Here is a 21,657-nt window from a genome sequence, read left to right on the forward strand (position 1 = left end):
GTTTTGTAAATTTAATATTTGTGTTTAAGTCATTTTCAATTGAAGACTTTCAAAATATATTGGCTGACTCACTGCGCAGCCATAAGATCGACAGAAACTTACGGCGCATCCCTGAATCTTATATTATTTTACTGCGCCGCGATTACTATAACAATAGTCTACTACGCAGTCATAACTGTCACATAGATTTACTGCGCACTCCTAAGTTTCGCAGAATAATACTGCGCATAATTGGATTTTGGCGCCAAATTCAAAGGAAACTGGTTTCTAATACGCATTCTTCGTTAGAGATTGTTATCAATTTAAATTCGGCAATTCCATAAACACTGATATAATTTTATTGAATTCCCTAAAATCATTATAAATCTTGGAAAATCCTTCAAATTGTTTAAATCTCTTGAAAATTTCTTGGAATCCTTGAAAATTCGCCAAGTTATTTAAAATCTTTAAAAATAACCTATTGAAATTTATCAAAATATCTCAAACCTTGTAGGACCGACATAGTTCAATGAAATCTTCCAAAAAACATCAATTTACTTGAAACTGCTCATTTTTTTAAAATTTATTAAATGTATTAAAATCCTACAAAAATGGTTGACATTTTTTGAATCGCTTGAAAATTCCTTGGAATCGTAAGAAACGCCCTGCATAATTTTAAATCCTTCAAAATCTTTTTAAATACTTTGAAATTTTGGTAAGATCTTGAAATTTTTTTTTAGAATCTGTTACAAAACCCTAAAATCTTCGAAATCTTTTTAAATCCATTCAAATTCTTGAATTTTATTGAAAACACCTGGAAATATTTTTAAATCTTTGAAATCCCTCAATTTTTGTGAAAAAATTCCACGAAATTTGATGATATTTCTTGACATCCAGGAAAATTTATTGAAATGCCTTCAGTAATTTTAAAACACTTTCAGCTCATTGATATTATCGGAAATCTGATTATATCCATTAAAATACTTTTAAAAACCCTTGGAATCCTTGAAAATGCTGGCAAATATTTCAAATACTTGGAAATCTTTTTAAATACTTTGAATTTCACAGAAATATTTAAAAAATGATTAGAAATCTTTTATATCTATTGAAATCCGTTTAAATCATGCCATAAAAATTCTTTGAAATCTTTAAAATTCCTTGAAGTCCCTTGACATTTTGTATAACTTGGAGAAATGTTTGGGAATTGTACGCACTTTTCCGAGGCCCCCACCCCTTGTAATTATTTTATTTTTAATTTTTCGAGCAGAGAGAATTTTTCGTAAATGTAGCTTTAAGGGGAAAATAAACTTTTACATTTCAAGTATATAAAAGGATCACGCGGTGCCTAATACGGAACAATCCTGCGCATTTTGGAACGCCGCGCCCTGCACGGTAAAGACAGTGGTTGCTTACATGCCATTTATCTTCCATCCGGTGTGTACACATACGTGTAATTGTGTATCTACAATCCACCAAAAGACCTGCCCAATTATCCTTTTGCGGTAATTAACAATCTTTAAATGGGCGGGGACCAGTTGATTTATCATACTAGTAGATAGACAGCTTCAACTTCTCATTTTAATTGTGGGTTTTCAATTTTAATCATGTGTCTTTAAGAATATTTTAATTGAGGACCTTTCAAATAGTTTCACAGGCACAATGCGCAGCCCTAAGTATCACAGATCTCTACTGCGCAGCTGTCAGTGCCAGGGAGATCTACTGCGCAGAATGTTATTTGGGCGTCAAATTCAAAAGAAGATTGTTTGTAATTAGGTATTTCAGGTTGAGTGAGGTAAATCCAAGATGTCTGGAAGCGCAAGGCCAAACAATAATACTAATTGCATGGAACTGCATGAGAAAAAATTTTTATTATGCATCCAATAGTGATAAATGATGAAAGTATACAAATTATTTTTTAGAAGAAGAATCATAATTGTCTGCGAACAACGATGAATTGTCAACCACATAGTTCGATTTTCAACCAAAAAGGGAAATTTTTTGTAAGTAATAAAACAATTAATCATCAATAATATCGTTAAATCCTCAACTATAGAAATAAATTTTCAACTGAAAAAATATCAACCAAAAATGTAAAACTTAAATTTTCAGATAAAATATTGAATTCTCAACGAAATAGTTCAATTTTCAATGAAAGAAATTAATTTTCATCTAAAAAGATATAATTTCAACTAAAAATAGAAAAGTTCAATTTTCAGTAAAAAAAATTAATTTTCAACAAAAAAATTCGAATTTTTGACAAAATAGTTAAATTTTCAACCAATAAAATAAATTTACAAATCAAAAGAAATAATATTCTACCAAAAATGACGAACTTTTAAAAATATATATGAATATTCTACCAAATAGGTTGAGTTAATTAAAAAATATAAATTTCTAAATACAAATGAAATAGTTAATGAATACACAAATAATTTTCAATCCAAAAAATTAAGTTTTCACAAAAAATATGATTTTTCAACCAAATAATTTGCTACCAAAAAGACGAATTTTTAAATAAAAAATAAATAATTTGCAATTAAAAAGAAGCAAATGTATAATTTTCAATCATTTTCAAACAAGGAGAATAATATTCTACCAAAAAAGACGAATTAAAAAACAAACTTCCATTTTCCATAATTAAATTTCCAGCTAAAAAATATACATTTTTCATAAAAAATGGAATAGTTTTATTTTCATTAAAAAATTTACTTTTGAATAGAAAACAGAAGTATGATCAAAGTAGTTCAATTTTCACCAAAAGAAATTAATTTTTAACAAAAAAGATATTTTTCAAAAAATAGATTAATAAAGTGTGCAGCTAGAAATTTTTTTCAACAAAATCGGTTAATCGAATAATTACAAAAAAGAAAAATAACTTCTAACAGAAAATATGAAATATCATATCATGCTTAAGTTTGTAGTTCACGAAAATAGTTTTTAACAAACAAAAAAATGATTTTAACAGAATAGTTCAGTTCTCAACCATAGAAAAAAATTTTTAACCAAAATAGATACATTGTAAAAAAAAGAATTTTCTGAGCATAAAAAGATGAATTATCAAGTGAAAAAGATACATTAAAAAAATCGAAAATAAATATTCAGATAATAACATAATTTTTTATAAGAAAAAATCAATTTTCAACAAAATTGATATATTTTAAATCATTTTTGAACCTTTTAAACCGAAAAAATAGTTGTAACGAAATAGATGAATTCTCCACAAAAATAAAATTAATTTTCTACCGACAAGATGATTTTTCAAAGAAGAATTTTTTACCAAAAAGACGACTTTTTAATTGAATACAATATTTTTCAACTGAAAAATTTTAATAAATTATTTTTCAGCTTAAAAAATCAATTTTCATCAAACCAAAAACATTAATTTCCAAAGAAGGGAGAGGAATTTTTAATAAGATATATGAATTTTTAACTCAGCGTTTTATTTGTTTCCTAGTAAACATGAATTTTCAACCAAAAATCGAATTTTCTTTTGATAAATTTTTAACAAAAAAACTAATTTTCACCAAAATAGTTGAAGTATCAACAAAAACAAAATTAATTTAAAAAAAAATAATACATTTTTTAACTAAAAATTGTAGCTGAAGTTTCAAATTTGAAAAATTAATTTTTAACAACAACAAAGAAACAACAAATTTTAAACAAAATATTTCAATTTTCAAACAATGAAATGAATTTTTAAACAAAATAGATGATATTTCAAATGCAAAAGATAAGGTTTCAAGCATAAGAAAAACGAATAAAAAGACATTAAATTTTGAGCCGAAGAAATGATTTTTTAACAAAGAGGCGGACTTTTAATCCAAAAAATTGTTTTTATAATGAAAAGAGAAGAATTTCTAATAGAATATATGAATTTTCAATCAAATAGTTCATTTGTCAACTAGAAAAGAGTCATTTTTAACCAAACAACGAATATTAAAATTTTCATTTAATTAATTTTTAACAACAACGAAAAAACGAATTTCCACCAAAGGAGTTGAATTATCAACAAAAACAAAATTAGTTTTAAGAAAATGTATTTTTAATTTAAAAATGTGCATTTTTTAACTAAAAATTTTAGTATATAATTAAATTTTAAATTAAAAAAATTAATTTCCAACAAAACAAATAAATTTAAAAAAAATAGTTCAATTTTTAATCCTATAAATAAATGTTCAATCAGTCGATAAGTTTTCCAACAAAATAAAAAAAATTCTACCAAAAAAGATGAATTTTCAATTGAAAAGGATAAATTTTCAAGCAACGAATTAAAACGAATTTAAAAAATACACTATACCCTCAATTTCAGTCCAGTGTCGGGAGTTTTCTTCAAATACTTTTGGACTGAATTCAGGGGGATTGATATGTAAACATTCAAGGCTACCTGAACCGCTTCCAAGTGGAATTCAAAATGTATTGTGCAATATAATTGACTCTGTACGCGCGCCTTGCAGCCCTTCCAAGAAGACTGTCGCAAGCGCTCTCGCCCTGCTCTCCTGAGAAACTGCGCGAACTAGGAATTCTAGGAAGGCCAAGAAAAAGGTGACTGAAAGCGAGAATTTAGTTAAATTTTCAACCAAACTTTGTGTTTATTACATTTCGGTGCCAAGTTCAAATCGGAATATATGCTTTAAAAATCAAGAACGATTGTTAAATTCTATTAAATAGATCCTTCGGTTTCCGGGAAAAACTGCGGTTAATTAAAGGTCGTTGCTCACGAATGGCTTCGTGCGAAAGAAGAAACGAGACGAGATGCGACGAGACGTCAGAGAATATAGTGGAAAGGAACAGAAAAGAGAGGAGCCGATGACAAAAAGAGCGATCCCTACATTCCGGCCATGTACGGTATACACAAGGGCCTTATAAGGGGTCTCACGTACTCGCCCTAGTGGGGCCCAGTTTTACGCTTCTGTGCCGAGTATCGGACAAAAAATCCAGGAATTGAAGAAAAAGGGAAAGAGAAACGAAGGTCGAAAGAGCGCTGGAGAGAAGCCTCACCGGATCGCGGAATCGAGAAAGAAAAAAAATAAATGTTGGTCCCCTGGAATTCCTAGATAGGAACTCTTCGTGGTGGGAAAAGCATCATTGTTGCATAATGAACTTTCACATTATCAAGTCGGCCATCTTAATCCTGGACCTAGTCCAATTTAAATCGATAATTTAAGACAACAATTATTTGAATTTCGCGACAAAATGAGGAAAAATTTAAAGGTTATGTTCAAGTGTGTCAATTAGGTCTTTCAGGTTGGTTGGGGGATATCTAAGATGTCTACACGCCGAGGGCCAAACAATAATCCAAATTGCATAACAACAACATTTTTTTTTTAACTTGGAAAAAAGGATTTTTCACTATGAGCAAAAAAACATAAATAAAAAAAATAACAATAAATAATAAGAAAGAATAATTTTCTACAAAAAAAATTTATTTTCAACTAAAAAAGGAAAACTTTTGAGTAACAAAAAAAAAATCAAATTTCAAACATAATTGTTAGGTTTTCATTTGTAGAAATGAATTTCTAACCAAAAATGGAAAAACTTAAAGATTTCAGATAAAAATTAATTTTCAACTAAACGAAATCGAATTTCCAACAAAACAGTTAAATTTTTATATAAAAAAAGAATAGTTCAATTTCAGTGTCAAAATAATTTTCAAACAAGAAATAAATAATGTTTCAACAAAATATAAAATTTTTCAACTAAGCAAATTAATTTTTAACCAAAAAGATGAATTTTCACAAATAATTTTGTACCAATAAGACGAATTTCCAACCAAAATAAAATTAGTTTGCAATAAAAAAACTAATGTTTAACCAAACTGTTCAATTTTAAACCAAAAATAGTTCAGTTAGCAAATTAATAAAAAAAAAAAAGAAGAATTTTCAACAAAATCGGGCATTCAACCTTTTTCAAACGATAATAATAATATTTTATCAGAGAAGACTAATTTTCAACAATATACATGGATTTTCAACCAAGTGGGTGAATTTTCACCTAAAAAAGTTAGATTTTTAACAAGAAAATGGAAAAGTTGAATTTTCAGTTAAAGTAATATTTTCGAATAAAAAAAAAGGATTTTCAATAAACTAGTTCAATTTTGAAGGAAAAAAAGAAATTTTCAACTGAAAAAGATAAATTTTCCAAAAATGGAATAGTTAAATATTCAGTTAAAAAAATGTCAATAAAAATTTTTTTCAACAAAATCGATAAATTTGCAACTGTATTTTAAACAAGAAGAATAATATTCTACAAAAAAGGCGAATTAACAACGAAATGAATATAGTTAAATTTGAACTACAAAAAATCCATTTTTAACAAAAAATTAAATGATTTGGTTCTCTTTAAAAATATAATTATTTCGAACCAATAAAAGGGATTTCAAGAAAATATTTGAATTTTCCACCGAAATGACAAAATAGTTCAATTTTTAACAGTATAAATACATTTTTAACCAAAATAAATTAATTTTCAAATAAAAAGAATAATTTTCTAAAAAAAAATGATTTTTTAATTACAAAAAAAAAACATATTCTTTAACTGAAAATTAAAGTGTATACTTAAGTTTTTAGTTTAAAAAATTAATTCCTAGCAAAAAAAAATGTTTCACCAAAATATTTCAATTTTGAACAATATAAATGAATTTTTAATCAAAATATATCAATTTTCAAACAAGAAATCATTTTCAACCAAAAAGTAGAATTTTTAACTGAAAAAGATCAATTTTAAAACAATAACTCTCGTAATTTTTGATTTCATGGAAAAAGTCATTAGGATAAATTGTTCGAATTTTTAAATACTATGAATAACCGTACAGAGAATTTTTGAATTAAAAAAAAGTGATCTCAAAAATATTCAAAATGTGCCCACTTTTTGTATTTTTATCCAAAATGGCTGGCTAACGAACTTGACCTTTAGTTTCTGACACTCAGGGGGGGGGGGGTCAAATTTGACAGAAATCTAATACCTTCTCTGATGAGAATATAAACAAAAATTAATCTTCAGCCAATTCAAGTTATTTTTCAAACAAAAAGATATATTCTTAACCAAAAAAAAAATAGTAATTTTTTACGAAAAGGGATAAGAATGATGATTAAATCACATGAATGTTCCACCAAATGAATTATTTGTCAACTGAAAAAGATAAATTTTAAATAAAAAATGAAAAAGCAAAATGAATGAATCTTCAAAGCACTGTAGAGCGGCTGGTAAACTCCCTCAGCTAAAAATTCCTGTACAGGAGCCTCGGAGGATCCTGGACATGTTTCTTGACGCGAACCTGCAAAAGAACTTGTACAGGTTCTTTTGACACTTCTTGTACAGGAATTTGGCTAAAGAAACTGTACATGATCTTTCCAAAGGAACCTGTATGAAAGCTAACTTTTGAATGACCCCGTACAGGTGCCTTTAAATAGTAAATTAAGATGTGGATTTATGCACAGGATTCTGTCCAGGAACCTATACATGAACCAGATAGAAACTAATCCGCGAGGGTTCGCTAGTGGCTTTGTGTGAAGGACCCCATACGTGTTTCTGTATAGGATCCAGCGTCTTAATTTACTTCGCAAAGGAACATGTACAGCAACTTATACTCGATCATCCAAAGGACCTTTTTTTGGTGCAGGTTCCATTGCATGATTATGTACAGGTTCCTTCGCCAAATTTCTGCACAAGAACCGTCAAGATTAGCTGTGCAGGTTCGTGTGCAGGATCGTGTTCAGAAACATGTCTAGGATCATCCAAGGTTCCTGTCTAGGTATTTTCAGCTGGGCCTTATTGCTTGGCCCTCGGTGTGCAGACATCTTGCCAGCTGACGTCACTACTTGAAATACATTAGACCTAATGGCGCGAAATCCAAATTGAAACTATAAAAATGGCTTTAAATCAAGTTGCGAAATAAAATTTTTAACAGTTTACCTCGCCATTTTCCATCGGTGTTCGTCTTGAATAAAAGCTCGTGCAGATGACCTCGTCGTCCTTGGTGTAAGAAGGCTTGCCTGACACAGGAGGCAGCGAGTATCTTGACCAACATTCTGCATCGCTCGGTGCATAATACTGCCAGGGTTGAAAATTTTCTCCATCGACTGACTTTTCCAAAATCCAGGCTGCCGGACGTGGCGAATTTGCAGCTTTCAAAATTACGTACTCGATTTGATAAATCTGAAACAATAAAGAAAATAGCAAATAAAATAATAATTTAAAAAAATTGTATATGCTATTTTAGAATATTCTTCAAAGATGCATAAATAGTAAATATATTCTAAAATTGTGAGGGAGAAAAATCCAAAATTTAAATTTCGTGCTAAAATTATAAAAAATTTTAGGTGCATTTTTAAGTGTTGTGAGGATGATCATGTGACGGGGAAGCCGAGACATATTGTTTCAGTTTAAAATATTCCATTTTAAACTCAATGAATTTGAACATTTTTCAATTAAAGAAGAGACATTTTTTAATATTGAGCAATATTTGACTCTTTATTTGAAAATAGAAATTAGAAATAAAATTTAAAAAAAATGAGAACTTTAAATTTTGCAATTTTTGAATAACTGTTGGTATTTAATTTTTTTATATATTAAAAGATGAAGTTTTGTGTAAATAAATTTTAATAATCATTTTTAATTAATTATTAAATTTTAAATAATTCAATCATTTATTTTTATCGTGTTTGAAGGTAATAAATGTTGGTTTTTATCTTTTCTGAATTGGAAGAAGAATATTCTTTTATTTTCAAAATTTTTCGAGATTTTGAATTACGCACCCAAATTTTTTACAAAATAGTTGAATTCTGAATCAAAACAGATTCATTTTCAACCAAGCTCTTGCATTTTCAAACAAAAAGATTAAATTGTCATCAAAAGAGATGAATTTTCAAATTAAAAGGACGACTTTTTAACAAGAGTCGAATTTTTAATAAGTCAGATTGTTTAGGCAAAAAATAACATATTTTGTTTAAAAATGGTTCATTTTTAAGCAAAAAGAATAATTTTTTACTACAAAAGACGAATTCTCAACGAAATACATTCATTTTTTTAAAACAGTTGAATTTTCAACAAATTTGATAAATTGTTACCAAACAGTCGGATTTTTAAAGTAAAAAAGATCAATTTTTTACTTAAAATGGAATAGTTAAATTTTTATAAAAAGAAAATTTTTTAAATGAATTTTCATTCAAACAGTTCAATTTTCTACTAACAGAGAGCTGAATTTTTTACTAATCTCTTTTGAATTTTCAAAGCAAAAAGAGGAATTTTCTAAAAAACATTTGAATTTTCATCAAAAAAGTTAGTTTTCCACAAGAAGTTAAATCATTAACCAAATAGTTAAATTTTTATGTAAAAAATTAGTTTTTAACCACAAAACGCATTTTCAATAAAGCATTTCAATTTTTCACCAAAAGGTCGCTTTTTTAACCAAAATTATGAATCTTTGACCAAAAAAAGTGATTTTTAAAGAAAGAAGTTTGAATTTTTAATCGAAATAGATGCATTTTTCAAACAAAATTTAATATGTGATATTTTAACAGCAAAATATTTTAATTTTTCTTAGAAAGAGTAGAATTTAACAAACAAAACAAAATTTTTTTAACCAAATACTTGAATCCTTAACCTTCAAACAGTTTCATTTCCAACTTAACAGTTGCATTTTCAACAAGAAATAAATGATTTTTTTTCCAATAAAGACTAATTTCTTAAAAAATGAATACATTTTCAAACAAAAAAATGCATTTATTTTCAACAATATATATACATTTTTTTGAATTTTTAATCCCTATAAAGATTAATTTTCAAGAAGAAACGTAAATTTTTTCAAAAATAGTTGCATTTTGAACCCGAAAATGTAATTTTTTAACAAAATAGTTAACATTCAGATAAAAGGAGGAACTTTTTATTTTCAATTTTGTACTGATTTGCGTGATTTTGATGGATTTACATTTTTCGATCATAAATATTTTAACTGTTCCATTGATAAAAGTGTGAAATTAAAAATTTTGCAGTTTAATCTCATTTAATTTATTCGTAAGAGAATAAATATGCAGATTTAATTTAAAAACTTTGAACATATTGTCAATTTATGTTATTATTTAATGCCTCTTTGTTCCACTTTGCATTTAAATGAAATTTTAATTTCTTGGCTGTCCATTTTTTGCAATTTAAAATTGAAACTAGTTTACGATTTGATGTAATTTCAATTGGTATCAAATTTCTATTTTTATGACATTTCAATTAAGATGAATTTGTCACTCGAATACAATTTAAGTTTGGATGAATTTTCTATTAGGATCCATTTTCCATTACCATCCAATTTTTGTTTGGATCCAATCCCCGTTAATTCTTTGTTCTAATTACACACAATTTAAATTTATTCCAATTTTTCATTTAGATCGATTTTTTATTTGAATGCAATCTCAACTTGGATCTTTTCGGTTTGTTTTCAATTAGAATTTTTGCATTTTCCTCAATTTTAATCCAGTTTCAATTCCGATCAATTTCTTCATTTGGATAGATTTTTCATTTTGGTTAATTTATCATTTGGATGCAATATCAGTTCATTCCAAATTCAATTGGGATAATATTTCAAATTGGATCCATTTCCCGATAGGATAAATTTTCCAACTCGATTTATTTTTCATCTGAATCCTCTTTTCGTTGGAATAAATTTTAATTTTTTCATTTGAATGCAATTTAAAATTAGAACAAATTTGTCATTGCTATGCAATTTCAATTTGTTTCCACATTTTATTTGTATGCGTTTCAATTTTAAATAAATTTTGCATTTTTTGTCTAATTTCAGTTTTAATGCAGTTTCAATTTTCCCCTAAATTTAGATTTAAAGATATTTTAAATTGGATCCATTTTCCATTTGCAATCCACAATTCATTTGGATCCAAGTTCCGTTAGTTTTTTCCTCGTTTAAATACATTTCAAATGTTGACTTTTAAAAAATTTGAATCTAATTTCAATTTACGTCTTTTTTATTTATATGCCGTTTAAATTAGGATTAATTTTTTAATTTGGATAAACTTTTCTGTGAGATATATTTTTATTTTGGATGTCATTTCAATTTAGATACATTTTTTATTTGGGTCTAATTTAAGTGTTGATGTAGTTTCAAATTTTCCCCAATTTTAGATGGGATCAAATTTCAATTTGTATCCTTTTTCCATTTGCATCTACATTTCATTTGGATTCAAGTTTCGTTAGTTATTTTTTAAATTTAAACACAGTCCAAAATTGGATACATTTTGAATTTGAATGCTGTTAAAATTGGTATCTTCTCCATTTGTATCCAATTGAAATTTGTATCTTTTTTATTTCTATGTCATCACAGTTTGCATAGATTTTCCCTTGGGATTATTTTTCACTTGAATACAATTTTGAACCATTTTGTATTGAAATACAATTAAAATTTGGACCTTTTATATTTGTATTTGATTAGAATGTTTATCATTTTCTTATTTGGATACCGTTTTAATTTGATTCAATCTTTTAATATCAATAGATTTTCCAATTGGATTTATTTTTCCTTTTAATCCACTTTATGATTTACTGCAATTATAATTTCCATCTTTTTCATTCGAATTTAATTAAAATTTGGAAAAATTTTCCATTTGGACCCAATTTCAATTTGTATCTATTTTATATGTAAATTTAATTTCAATGTACAATATTTTTTTATTTAAATATATTTTTCATTTAGATTTATTTTTCATTTGAATCTAATTCCAGTTTGGACAAAATTGCAATACGGATCCAATTTCCATTCAATTTGAATCTATTTTTTATTTTGATTCACAATCAAGTTGGATCCATTTTGCACTTGAATGCAATACAAATTTAGACCTTTTCCATTTGCATCCAATTGGAATTTGTAAATATTTTTTATTTGGATGCCAATTTTTAAATTTGTATAGATTTTCCATTTGGATACAATTCTTACTTGAAACCAATTTCACTTTCTATCTAATAAATCTAATTACTAAATTTAAATTTAGCGCTATGATCTCAAAACTTGAGGTTATTTTCAAATGTGGTTTTTTAAATTAAGGCGCGAGATTTGAAATGCAATATTTTCTTTATCACTTCAAAACGGTATTTCCTCCTAAATAAATGAACCTGAAGAAAGTGAAATTGTGAACTCTTTCTAAAAAAAATATTTTTACAGGAGAGAAGGGTTTCTAAAATTGTGAATTGTATCCAGTTTCAAGTATTTCCAGAAACGTTCCTGGTAGATGTAATTTACCCCAGAAAAAAAAAGCAGAGCCCGGTGAGTTCTTAGAGAGGGGCTGGCGCCATCGAGTGCCGGTTTTAAAGTACCTTCTCCCACTTCACGAGAAGAACAGAGAATCAGAATACAGGGACTAGATCTCAGTTTTTTTTGTCTTTTTAAATCAAATAAGGTGGAACACTCAGCAGGAGACTGAAGGTGTCCTAAAGATCTAAAAGTCCCAAGACATCACTTTACAGTTTACACCGACGGGATAGTAATCAAGGGGTCGAATGTCGAATGGGCTCCTAGAAATTTTTACTTTCCTCGCTTCCTCCTCATTATGCCGGCCCTTTTGAACTTCCCGTTCTATGAAATTGAACCCTCTGTTTAGAGTCTAGACTAGATTCTACATTCTAAAAGTGAAAGAATCCTCTCAGGGGATCTTAAAAATTTGGTGAATGAATGTGAGACGAATTTAGAATCCTTCAAATTTAAATGGCTCTCCATTCTTCAGTTCTCAATTTGCAGACACTGATTTAAAAAATTTTGAAAATATAATTTTATGTTTTTGTTGATCTGTGAGGATCGATCGCCGACCAAGAAGTCTCCCACGATCGAGAGTTCTCTTTGGGATCCATGTAAGGATGTGCATAGCATTAGCATTGAGACTTGAAAGACAAGAATGACTATAGTATACTCACATCGAATCCCAATACTTAGAAAAGTATTTTTAATTTATTTTTAATAGTAAAAAAGTATTAAATAATGAATTGAATAACAAATTTAACGAAAAGTTTTTTAATTACATTTGGATATTTATTTTCTTAGAAAACGGTTTCAATTTTAAATTTCATTCAAAAGGCAAAGTTCGAAATTAAAAGTGCATTCGAACGCAAAGCGGATCTGAATAAAAAAATAATTCTAATTGGAAAAAACAATACAATTGGGAAAATGGATTCAATTTGAAGTTGCACCCAAATGAAAATTTAATCGAAATGAAAAATCTGCAAAGATCCGAATTTTGATTGTCGAACCCAAAGTGGGTCTAAATGAAAAATGAATCCAGTGGGAAAATCAATTTAAATTAAAATTGCATCCAAACTGAAATTGCTTCCAAAAAAATTAATTGAAATAAAAAATCTATCCAAATAAGGAAAGATACAAATTTTAATTGGATACAAACTGAAAACATTCAAATTTTGATTGCAATCGAACGCGAATTAGATCCACATGAAAAATGAATCCAATTGGAAAATCAATTCAATTTGGAAAGTGGATTTCAATTGAAACTGCATCCAAATGAAAAATTAATCGATATGAAAAATCTTTCCAAATAGAAAAAGATACAAATTTTAATTGGATACAAATGGAAAATATTCGAATTTTTATTGCATTAGAACCCAAAGTGGATCTAAATGAGAAATGAAAAATCTATCCAAATAAAAAAATATATAACTTTTAATTGGATACAAATGGAAAACATCGAAATTTTGATTGCATCAGAACTCGAAGTGGATCAAAATGAAAAATTAATCCAATTGAGAAAGTGGGTTTAAATTGAAATTGTGTCCTAACTGAAATTATATCCAATTAAAAATTAAAAGAAATTTAAATCTTTTTAAATGAAAAAATATATGAATTTTAATTTGATACAAATGGAAAAGATCTGAATTTTGATTGCATTCGAACGCAAAGTGAACCCAAATGTGAAATGAATCCTATTGGAAAATCAATCTAATTGGGAAAATTCATTCAAATTGAAATCCTAACTGAAAATTCTAAATGAAAAATCTATCCAAATAAAAAAAGATACAAATTTTAATTGAATGCAAATTGAAAACATCCGAATTTTGTTTGCATTTAAAAGGGATAATGGGTCCAAGTAGAAATTTCATCTAATCTGAAATTGGATCTAAATTGAAATATCTGAACTAAAATTGGTTCCAAATAAAAAATATATTTAAATTGATAATCTATCCAAATTAATAAATTGATCTAAGTTGAAGCGGCGTTCAAATAAAAAAGTTATAAATTAAAATTGGATACAAAAGGAAAAAATCCAAATATTAATTGCATTCAAATTCAAAATGGATCAAAATAGATATTGAATCCGAATGAAGAAGGATCCAAATTGAAATTTCCTTCAAACTTAAATTGGGTCTGCATTGAAACTGCATCAAATCTAAAATTAGATCCAATTAAAAAATGGATCCCAATGAAAAATCCTTTCAAATTACAAAATGTATCCAAATTAAAACGGCATAGCAATAAAAAGTGGGTAAAAATTTTAATTGGATGCAAATGGAGATGATCCAAATTTTAATTATATATAAATGCAAAATAGAATCAAATGAAAATTTGATGAAAATGGATTCAAAATGAAATATCGTCAAAACTGAAATTAAGTCTAAATTGAAAATGTGTTAAAACTGAAATTGAATAGAAATATAAAATTAATCTGAATTTAAATGCAATCCAAATAGAAAATGGACACATATTAAAATTGCATTTAAATGGAAAATTGTTTCAAATTTTCATTGCATTCAAACGCAAAATAGATCCAAATTGATATTGTATGCAAATAAAAAAGGGATTTAAATTTAAAATGTACTTAAACTTAACAAAGACCTGACGGAAATTGGTTCTAAATGGTTAATGGATCCAAACTGAAATTATATCCAAAACTGAATTCGGATCCAAAGGAAAAATTGATTTAAATAAAAATGACATCGAAATAGAAAGTAGATTCAAATTTAAAAGTATATCCAAATGAGAAATTAATCCCAATAGGAAAATCTATTTACATTGTAAAATTGATCTTTATTGAAATGACAGAAAAATTAAAAATATACTAATTTTCATTTAAGACAAATGAAAAATATTCAAATTTTTATTGTATTTAAATTCAAAAGGGATTCAAATTTAAACAGTATTGAAATGAAATAAAGAACTAACGGTAATTGGATCCAAATGAGAATTCAATGTAATTGGGAAATGATTCAAATTTAAATTGCATCCAAAACTAAAGCTGGGACTGAATTGAAACGACATTAAAACTGAAAGTGAATCTAAATGAAAAATTGATCTAAATTGAAATGGCATCTAAATAGACAATGGATACAAATTGAAATTACATCTCATTCGAAAATTGTTTTAATTTTAAATTTAATTCAATTAGAAAAGATCCAAATTAAAATTTCATGTAAAAGCAAAGTGGATTCAAATATAAAATGAATCAAATTGAGAAATGGATCCAAATTGAAATTTCATCAAAACTAAAATTGGGTCCAAACTGAAATTCTATCAAAACTGAAACTGCATTCAAATGAAAAATTCATCCAAATAAAAAATCTATCAAAACTAAAAAATTGAGCCGAATTGAAATTTCTTCCAAAATGAAACTGGGTTGAAGTTGAAACTGTATTAAAACTGAAATTGGATCCAAATTGAAAAAATATCCGAATAAGAAATTAATACAAATTTCAATTGGATATAAATGGGAAAAGTCAAAATGTTGATTGCATTTAAATGTAAATTGTATCTAAATGAAAAATTCAATCACATTCAAAGTGTACTAAAATGAAACAAAGACCCGACGGAACTTTGTTCTAAATAAAAAATGGGTCTGAATCAAAACTAAATTCACAATTAAATTGGATCCAAATGAAAAATTGGTATGCAGTAAAATGGCATCCAAATAGTGAATGGATAAAAATTGAAATTGCATCCAATTGTAAAATTGTTTCAATTTTAAATTGCATTTGAATAGAAAAGATAAAAATGAAAATGGAATTTAAACGCAAAGAGGATCCAAATAAAAAACGAACCCATTTGGAAAATATATCTGAATGAAAAAGTTGTTCCAAACTGAACCGGTATCCAAATAAAAAATAGATACAATTTCCAATTGGATCCTATTCCAAAATTGGAAATTGGATCCAAATGAAAATTACATCCAAACTGAAATTGCATTAAAATGCAAAGTGGATCACAGTTTTAATTGACGCCAAAGATAAATGGATTAAAATTTAAACTTGACCTAAATAGAAAAATAAGCCTAACGAAAATTGGAGCCTCATGAAAAAGGCATCCAAATTCAAGTTCAAAGTGGATCCAAATTTAAACTATATTTAAATGGAACGAAGACACACTGGAAATTCAATCCAAATGAAAATTGGATTCACATTGGAAATGTATCCAAACTGAAATCGCATCCGAACTGGAATTGAATTTGAATCGAAACTACATGAAAATTCAAAGTGGATCCAATCAGAAAATAGATGCAAATGGTAAATAGGTTTAACTTTAAATTGTTCAATAAGAGAATGTAGAAAAAAAAATTAAATAAAATAAAAAGAGGTGTGAGAGTTATGCGGGTTAATCGTGCGTGCACTTCGCTCGCGATTTAATTCATCGCCATTCCCATGCGTGGAAGAAGAGGCGCCTCTCTTCTTTATCGCCCACGTGGGGTCGAACTTCGATGATCCTTCGAACGGCAATTAATTCTCAGCGATGGATGCGAGGGTCGCTGCATCGCTCAAGGGAAAAGAAGACGTTGAATCTGAACGCTTTCAATGCTCGTTAAAAGCTAATTGCCTCATAAGAGAGAGATACACTTACACTAAACCTCTCTGGATTGATAAGAAACTGTTTTTTTTTCTTGAGGAGTCGAAATACGCAATTTCGAAATTCAAATTTCGCGCTTAAATTGTATTAAATTTTGGCGCGAAATTCAAATTGGATTTGCTTGGTTCTAATATGTGATAATTATACAAATAAAATTTAAACAGTAAACAATCTATGGCTTTATAAATGAATATTTTAAATGTTATTATATTGTATTATATTTTAAATATTTTCGAACCCATTTAAATCTTTAAAATCTGATGATATCCGTAGAAATCCTTTCAAACCTTTCAACCACTCTTTAATACTTCTCATCCCTAGAAATTATTAGAATATTTGAAAACAGTTCTATTTAAAATTCAAAATATGGATTTTTTGACAAAAATAATTGAATTTTGGACAAAAAGAGACGATTTTCAACAAAGTAAGTAAATTTTGAACTGAGAAGGTACAAATTTCTAGGGCCAATGTAATAGCTACATTTTTATTTTTTTAAATCTCATGTTAAAAAAACGAATTTTTTAACAAAATTTGATAAATTTTTAATAACCACAGAAATTAATTTTTAACTGAAAGGATACATCTTAAAATGAAAAAAATTATTTTTAACTAAATAGTTAAATTTTTTACTCAGAAGATCAGTTTTCAACCAAGAAAAGACAACTTTTCACCAGAAAAGATCAATTTTTTACTAAAAAAGATAAATTCTCAGCAAAAATATAATAGTTTAATTTTAAGTAAGAGAAATACGTTTTTAAACAAATAAATTAAATTTCGACCGATATAGTTCAATTTTCAACCAAAAACCTTAAATGTCTATAAACAAAATTTCGACAAAAAATGAAATCATTCAATTTTTAGTTAAAAAATTCATTATTAAATAAAAAAGTTAAATTTTTAACAAAAAATAAATTAATTTCAAGTAAGAGAAATAACCTTTTCACCAAATAAAATAAATTTGTAACAAAATAGTTAAATTAAAAAAAAAAGATTTGGCAACTAAAAGGATAAATCATCACCAAAAAAATGAATGTTTAACAACTGATTTAAATTCCCTCTGCATTTCAGATTTTTCCATTTTTCTTTCTGTTATTCTATTATTCTATTATTCATATTATTTAAAGAAAATCTTAAATTTTTAATAGAACTAGGAAAAATTAACCATTTTTGCTAAGTTTAGGTTTTTAAAATAATGATTTAAATTTAACTATTGCAATGAAAATATAGAAAAATGATTATTTTTCTTTTATTGTAAAAATAAAATTTTTATTTTTATTCAACAATAATGTTACTTGCGCTTATTTCAAATATAAATTAAAATACTGTTGTATGCGACTGTCTTGATTAGATAAAATGCTACATTATTGATCTTGCATTTTTTCCGTTTCATCAGGAACATAAATGTCACATTTTTCTTACTCTTGAACTTTAAAAATAAAATTTTGATTTAATAACAAAATAATGTAATACCTTGATATGACAAATATATAAAAAAAAATCGATTCAAATTCAAATAGTCGAATTTCATTCTACCTTCATGAATAATTAATCCGGAAAAACCTTAAAAATGTCTTTTTTATGAGTCGACAGTGGGGCTAAGTCGACACTTGATTTTTTACAGAAAAATATAATCATGCGAACTTCGTCTTTTTAATGAAAGTTGGCTCTAATGCCCTATTTTTATCAACAGTTTTTCTTTTATATATCATCGTCCACTATAATCAAGATACATTCATTTATCGTAGAAAAAGGTGCTGAAAATCAATATGTTCTTAAATTTTGATTTTCCAATCATTTCCAATGTTTTTCGGATACCAATATACAAAATTGACGAGTGGGGCTAAGTCGACACCGAGTACGTCATCGTGCCTACAGGATGCAGACAAATATACAGACATACATACGGACAGACACCATTGTAAAAATAGTTTCTTTTACTCAGGGGATCTCAAAACGTGAAGATTTGATGAAAACTGCCGGAGTCCAATTTTACATAAAACTAATATCTTTTCATTATAGGATGAGAATGTAAAAAAATTGGTTTGGCAACGTATTAAGTATTTTTAGATCGAGAATTGAGTTGGCTGCAATAATAAAAAATAAGTAATGTGGCTTTTTCTGTCTTCAAACATTATAGCCAAGTGTCGACTTAGCCGCAGAGGGTGCCGACATAGGACCACGATTTTTTACTCGACAGATGTTCCATCACTTTTTTCTAATAATTATTAAACAAATCATCGTTGTTAAAAATCACCAGTTAAATTTTGAAGCCAACTAAATTCTCGATCCAACAATACCTAATATGTTATCGAGCAAAATTAAAATAAAATTAAAAACGACATTAAAAGAAAGTTGCTGATAGCGCGCACAATGTTCTAGTCTCTTAAAATTGAAATTTGATATGAATTGAAAATAGATTTTGATAATAAATCAAAGAAAAAAAATTTAAAAAAAGATCCATGAAATTGAAATCTCGTTGTAAGGGATCGAGAGCGTAAATTTTCTTTTGCTTACTCCGCGGCTTGCCATTTATGGAGATAGTGCAATGCCAATTTATTAGTGGTGCTCTTAGCCTTAGTTAAACGGGTCTCGTGTCCCGTGTGCTATATCCATAAAGGGAGTTCCTTTAAGAGGCTCCCTGAGTTCGTGAGTGTCTTAACAAAGTGGAGCAACCGGCTAACATTACGGCGGTCTTCTTCAATTTTTCTTTTTTTTTTCAGATTTTTCCTTTTTTATGGATCGCGTATTTCTTTTCTCTCTACCCTGACCCTGTTTATCTTCTTTTTATTAACCCCCACCCCCACCCCTCACCACAAACTAACGAGCTACTTTCCCAAGAACACTGAAAAAACAACCAAAAAGATCCAGAAATTAATTCTACAAATTTTTATTCAGTGTATAATCTACCATTTATACTTTTCCTGATGAAGAGAGTGGAGCTGATCCGGCGTTTTTTTAAAGTCGTTTTTTGATTGAAATTTTTTATTTTGTTAACGTATTAGGAATGGTCGGATCAAGAATGCGAAGAATGCGATGCTTTGTTTATCAATTATTAGAAAAAAAGTGAAGTGATGGAAAATCTGTCAAAAAGGTAATAGCGTTCTAGAACACTGTGACAAAATTGTGACCGAACTGTTCTCGAGCAAAAAGGTAACAGTGCTCTAAAACACTGTGACAAAATTGTGACAGAACTGTTCTCGAACTAAGTGACAGCACTGTTCTGTAACAGTTGCTATGGAATTGTTCAAGTACAAACTGATCACAGATGCTTTATAATATTTGTTTCAAGTTTATTTTAGAACTGTGCCGTAACAGTGTAATATCGAAGTTCTAGAACCTTGTTACAAGTGTGTTCTAGAACAAATTAGGAACAAAGGTTAGTTCGCTAATACTATAGGCAAACTGACCCTTGCAAATATCCCTAATGTGGATATCTCGGACGTATAATTTTTTTTAGTCGGGACTGCGTACGTGCTATCCCGGTTCAAAATATGGTATATTCATGGGGATATCAAAATTTCCGCCTCGCAGGATATTCCGACGGGTTATCCCTGGAATAACCCGGGACATAAATGGGGTCAAATCGAATATCTCGGGTAATCTATTGCTGTGAGGAGCACACAACACTGTTCAATATTTGATAAATAACAGTTCTAGAACTGTTACAGAATTGTTATAGAACTGTTATAGAATTGTCTTGGATTTTTTACAATGCAGCGTACCAAATTCTAAAATTGTTACAGATCGGTGTTCACAGCGTTCTAGATCTGTTAAAAATTTGTTATACGACATTTGTAATTGAGTTCTAGAATTGTTCTAGAATTGTTCTACAAATGTTACAGATCGGTTGCTACAGCGTTCTAGAACTGTTACAGAATTGTTATAGAACTGTTATAGAATTGTCTTAGATTTTTTACAATGCAGCGTACCAAATTCTATAAAAGTTACAGATCGGTGTTCACAGCGTTCTAGATCTGTTAAAAATTTGTTATACGACATTTGTAATTGAGTTCTACAATTGTTCTAGAATTGTTCTAGAAATGTTACAGATCGGTTGTCACAGCGTTCTAGAACTGTTACAGAATTGTTCTAGCGTATGAGGGATGACATAGTTAGTCGCATGTTCGTAACCTGTTACTAATCTGTTCTAGAACACGTTCTTTGGTGTTTAGAACAGTTACAGATCTGTTCTGTAACCATGTTTGCTGGGAAGTTGGCACCCCCTGGGACTATGTCGACATTTGACTATAACTTTTGAAGAAAGAAAAGGACACATTTTTTTAATTTTCATTATTGTAGCCAACTACATTCTCGATACAACAATATCTAATACGTTGTCAAACCAAATTTTTTTACATTCTCGTCCTATAATGAGAATGTATTAGTTATTTGTAAAATGGGACTTCGTCAGTTTTCATCAAAGCTTCACGTTTTCAAAACCCTCTGAGTAAAAAAAAAGTATTTTCATAAAGGTGCCTGCCTGTATGTACGTGTTTCAGAATGTGTGTCTGTATTTCTGTCTGTATCCCTGATCAAAATTAAAATACAAAAGAAAAACACCATTTTTCATAAGCGTCAGAAAAAAATGTTGACCTCCGAAAACACTATTTAATGTCGTAAAATGTGCCATGTCATGCAGAATGCTACGGAACTCTGTCGATTAATTTAGGGCATTAGCCCACAAATATTTGGTCGATTGCAACATTTTTTTATTAAACTGATAAAATTTCAAAGAAAGTTGTCAAGTCTGTTTTTTTACTACATTTTTTAACTTTTTATAAATAAACCAATATGAACGAAAAAATTTTAATTACACCAAACTCTCGCTTTCAGTCACCCCGTTCTCGGCC

The 21,657-nt window shown here is 28.0% G+C and overlaps 1 protein-coding gene and 1 pseudogene across 1 annotated transcript in view; one reads left to right on the plus strand and one right to left on the minus strand.

The window, feature by feature from the left end:
* Positions 1-21,657, minus strand: part of LOC117169719 (laminin subunit alpha-2) — a 359,746-nt gene that overhangs the window by 200,024 nt on the left and 138,065 nt on the right. Inside the window, exon 3 of the mRNA XM_033356225.1 lies at positions 7,891-8,133. Within this exon, the coding sequence (XP_033212116.1) occupies positions 7,891-8,133 (243 nt within the window). The remainder of the gene's footprint in view (positions 1-7,890; positions 8,134-21,657) is intronic.
* LOC117181763 lies at positions 20,140-20,290 on the plus strand (annotated as a pseudogene).

The sequence above is a fragment of the Belonocnema kinseyi genome, chromosome 1, assembly GCF_010883055.1.
Source record: "Belonocnema kinseyi isolate 2016_QV_RU_SX_M_011 chromosome 1, B_treatae_v1, whole genome shotgun sequence".
NCBI classification, from domain to species: Eukaryota; Metazoa; Arthropoda; class Insecta; order Hymenoptera; family Cynipidae; genus Belonocnema; species Belonocnema kinseyi.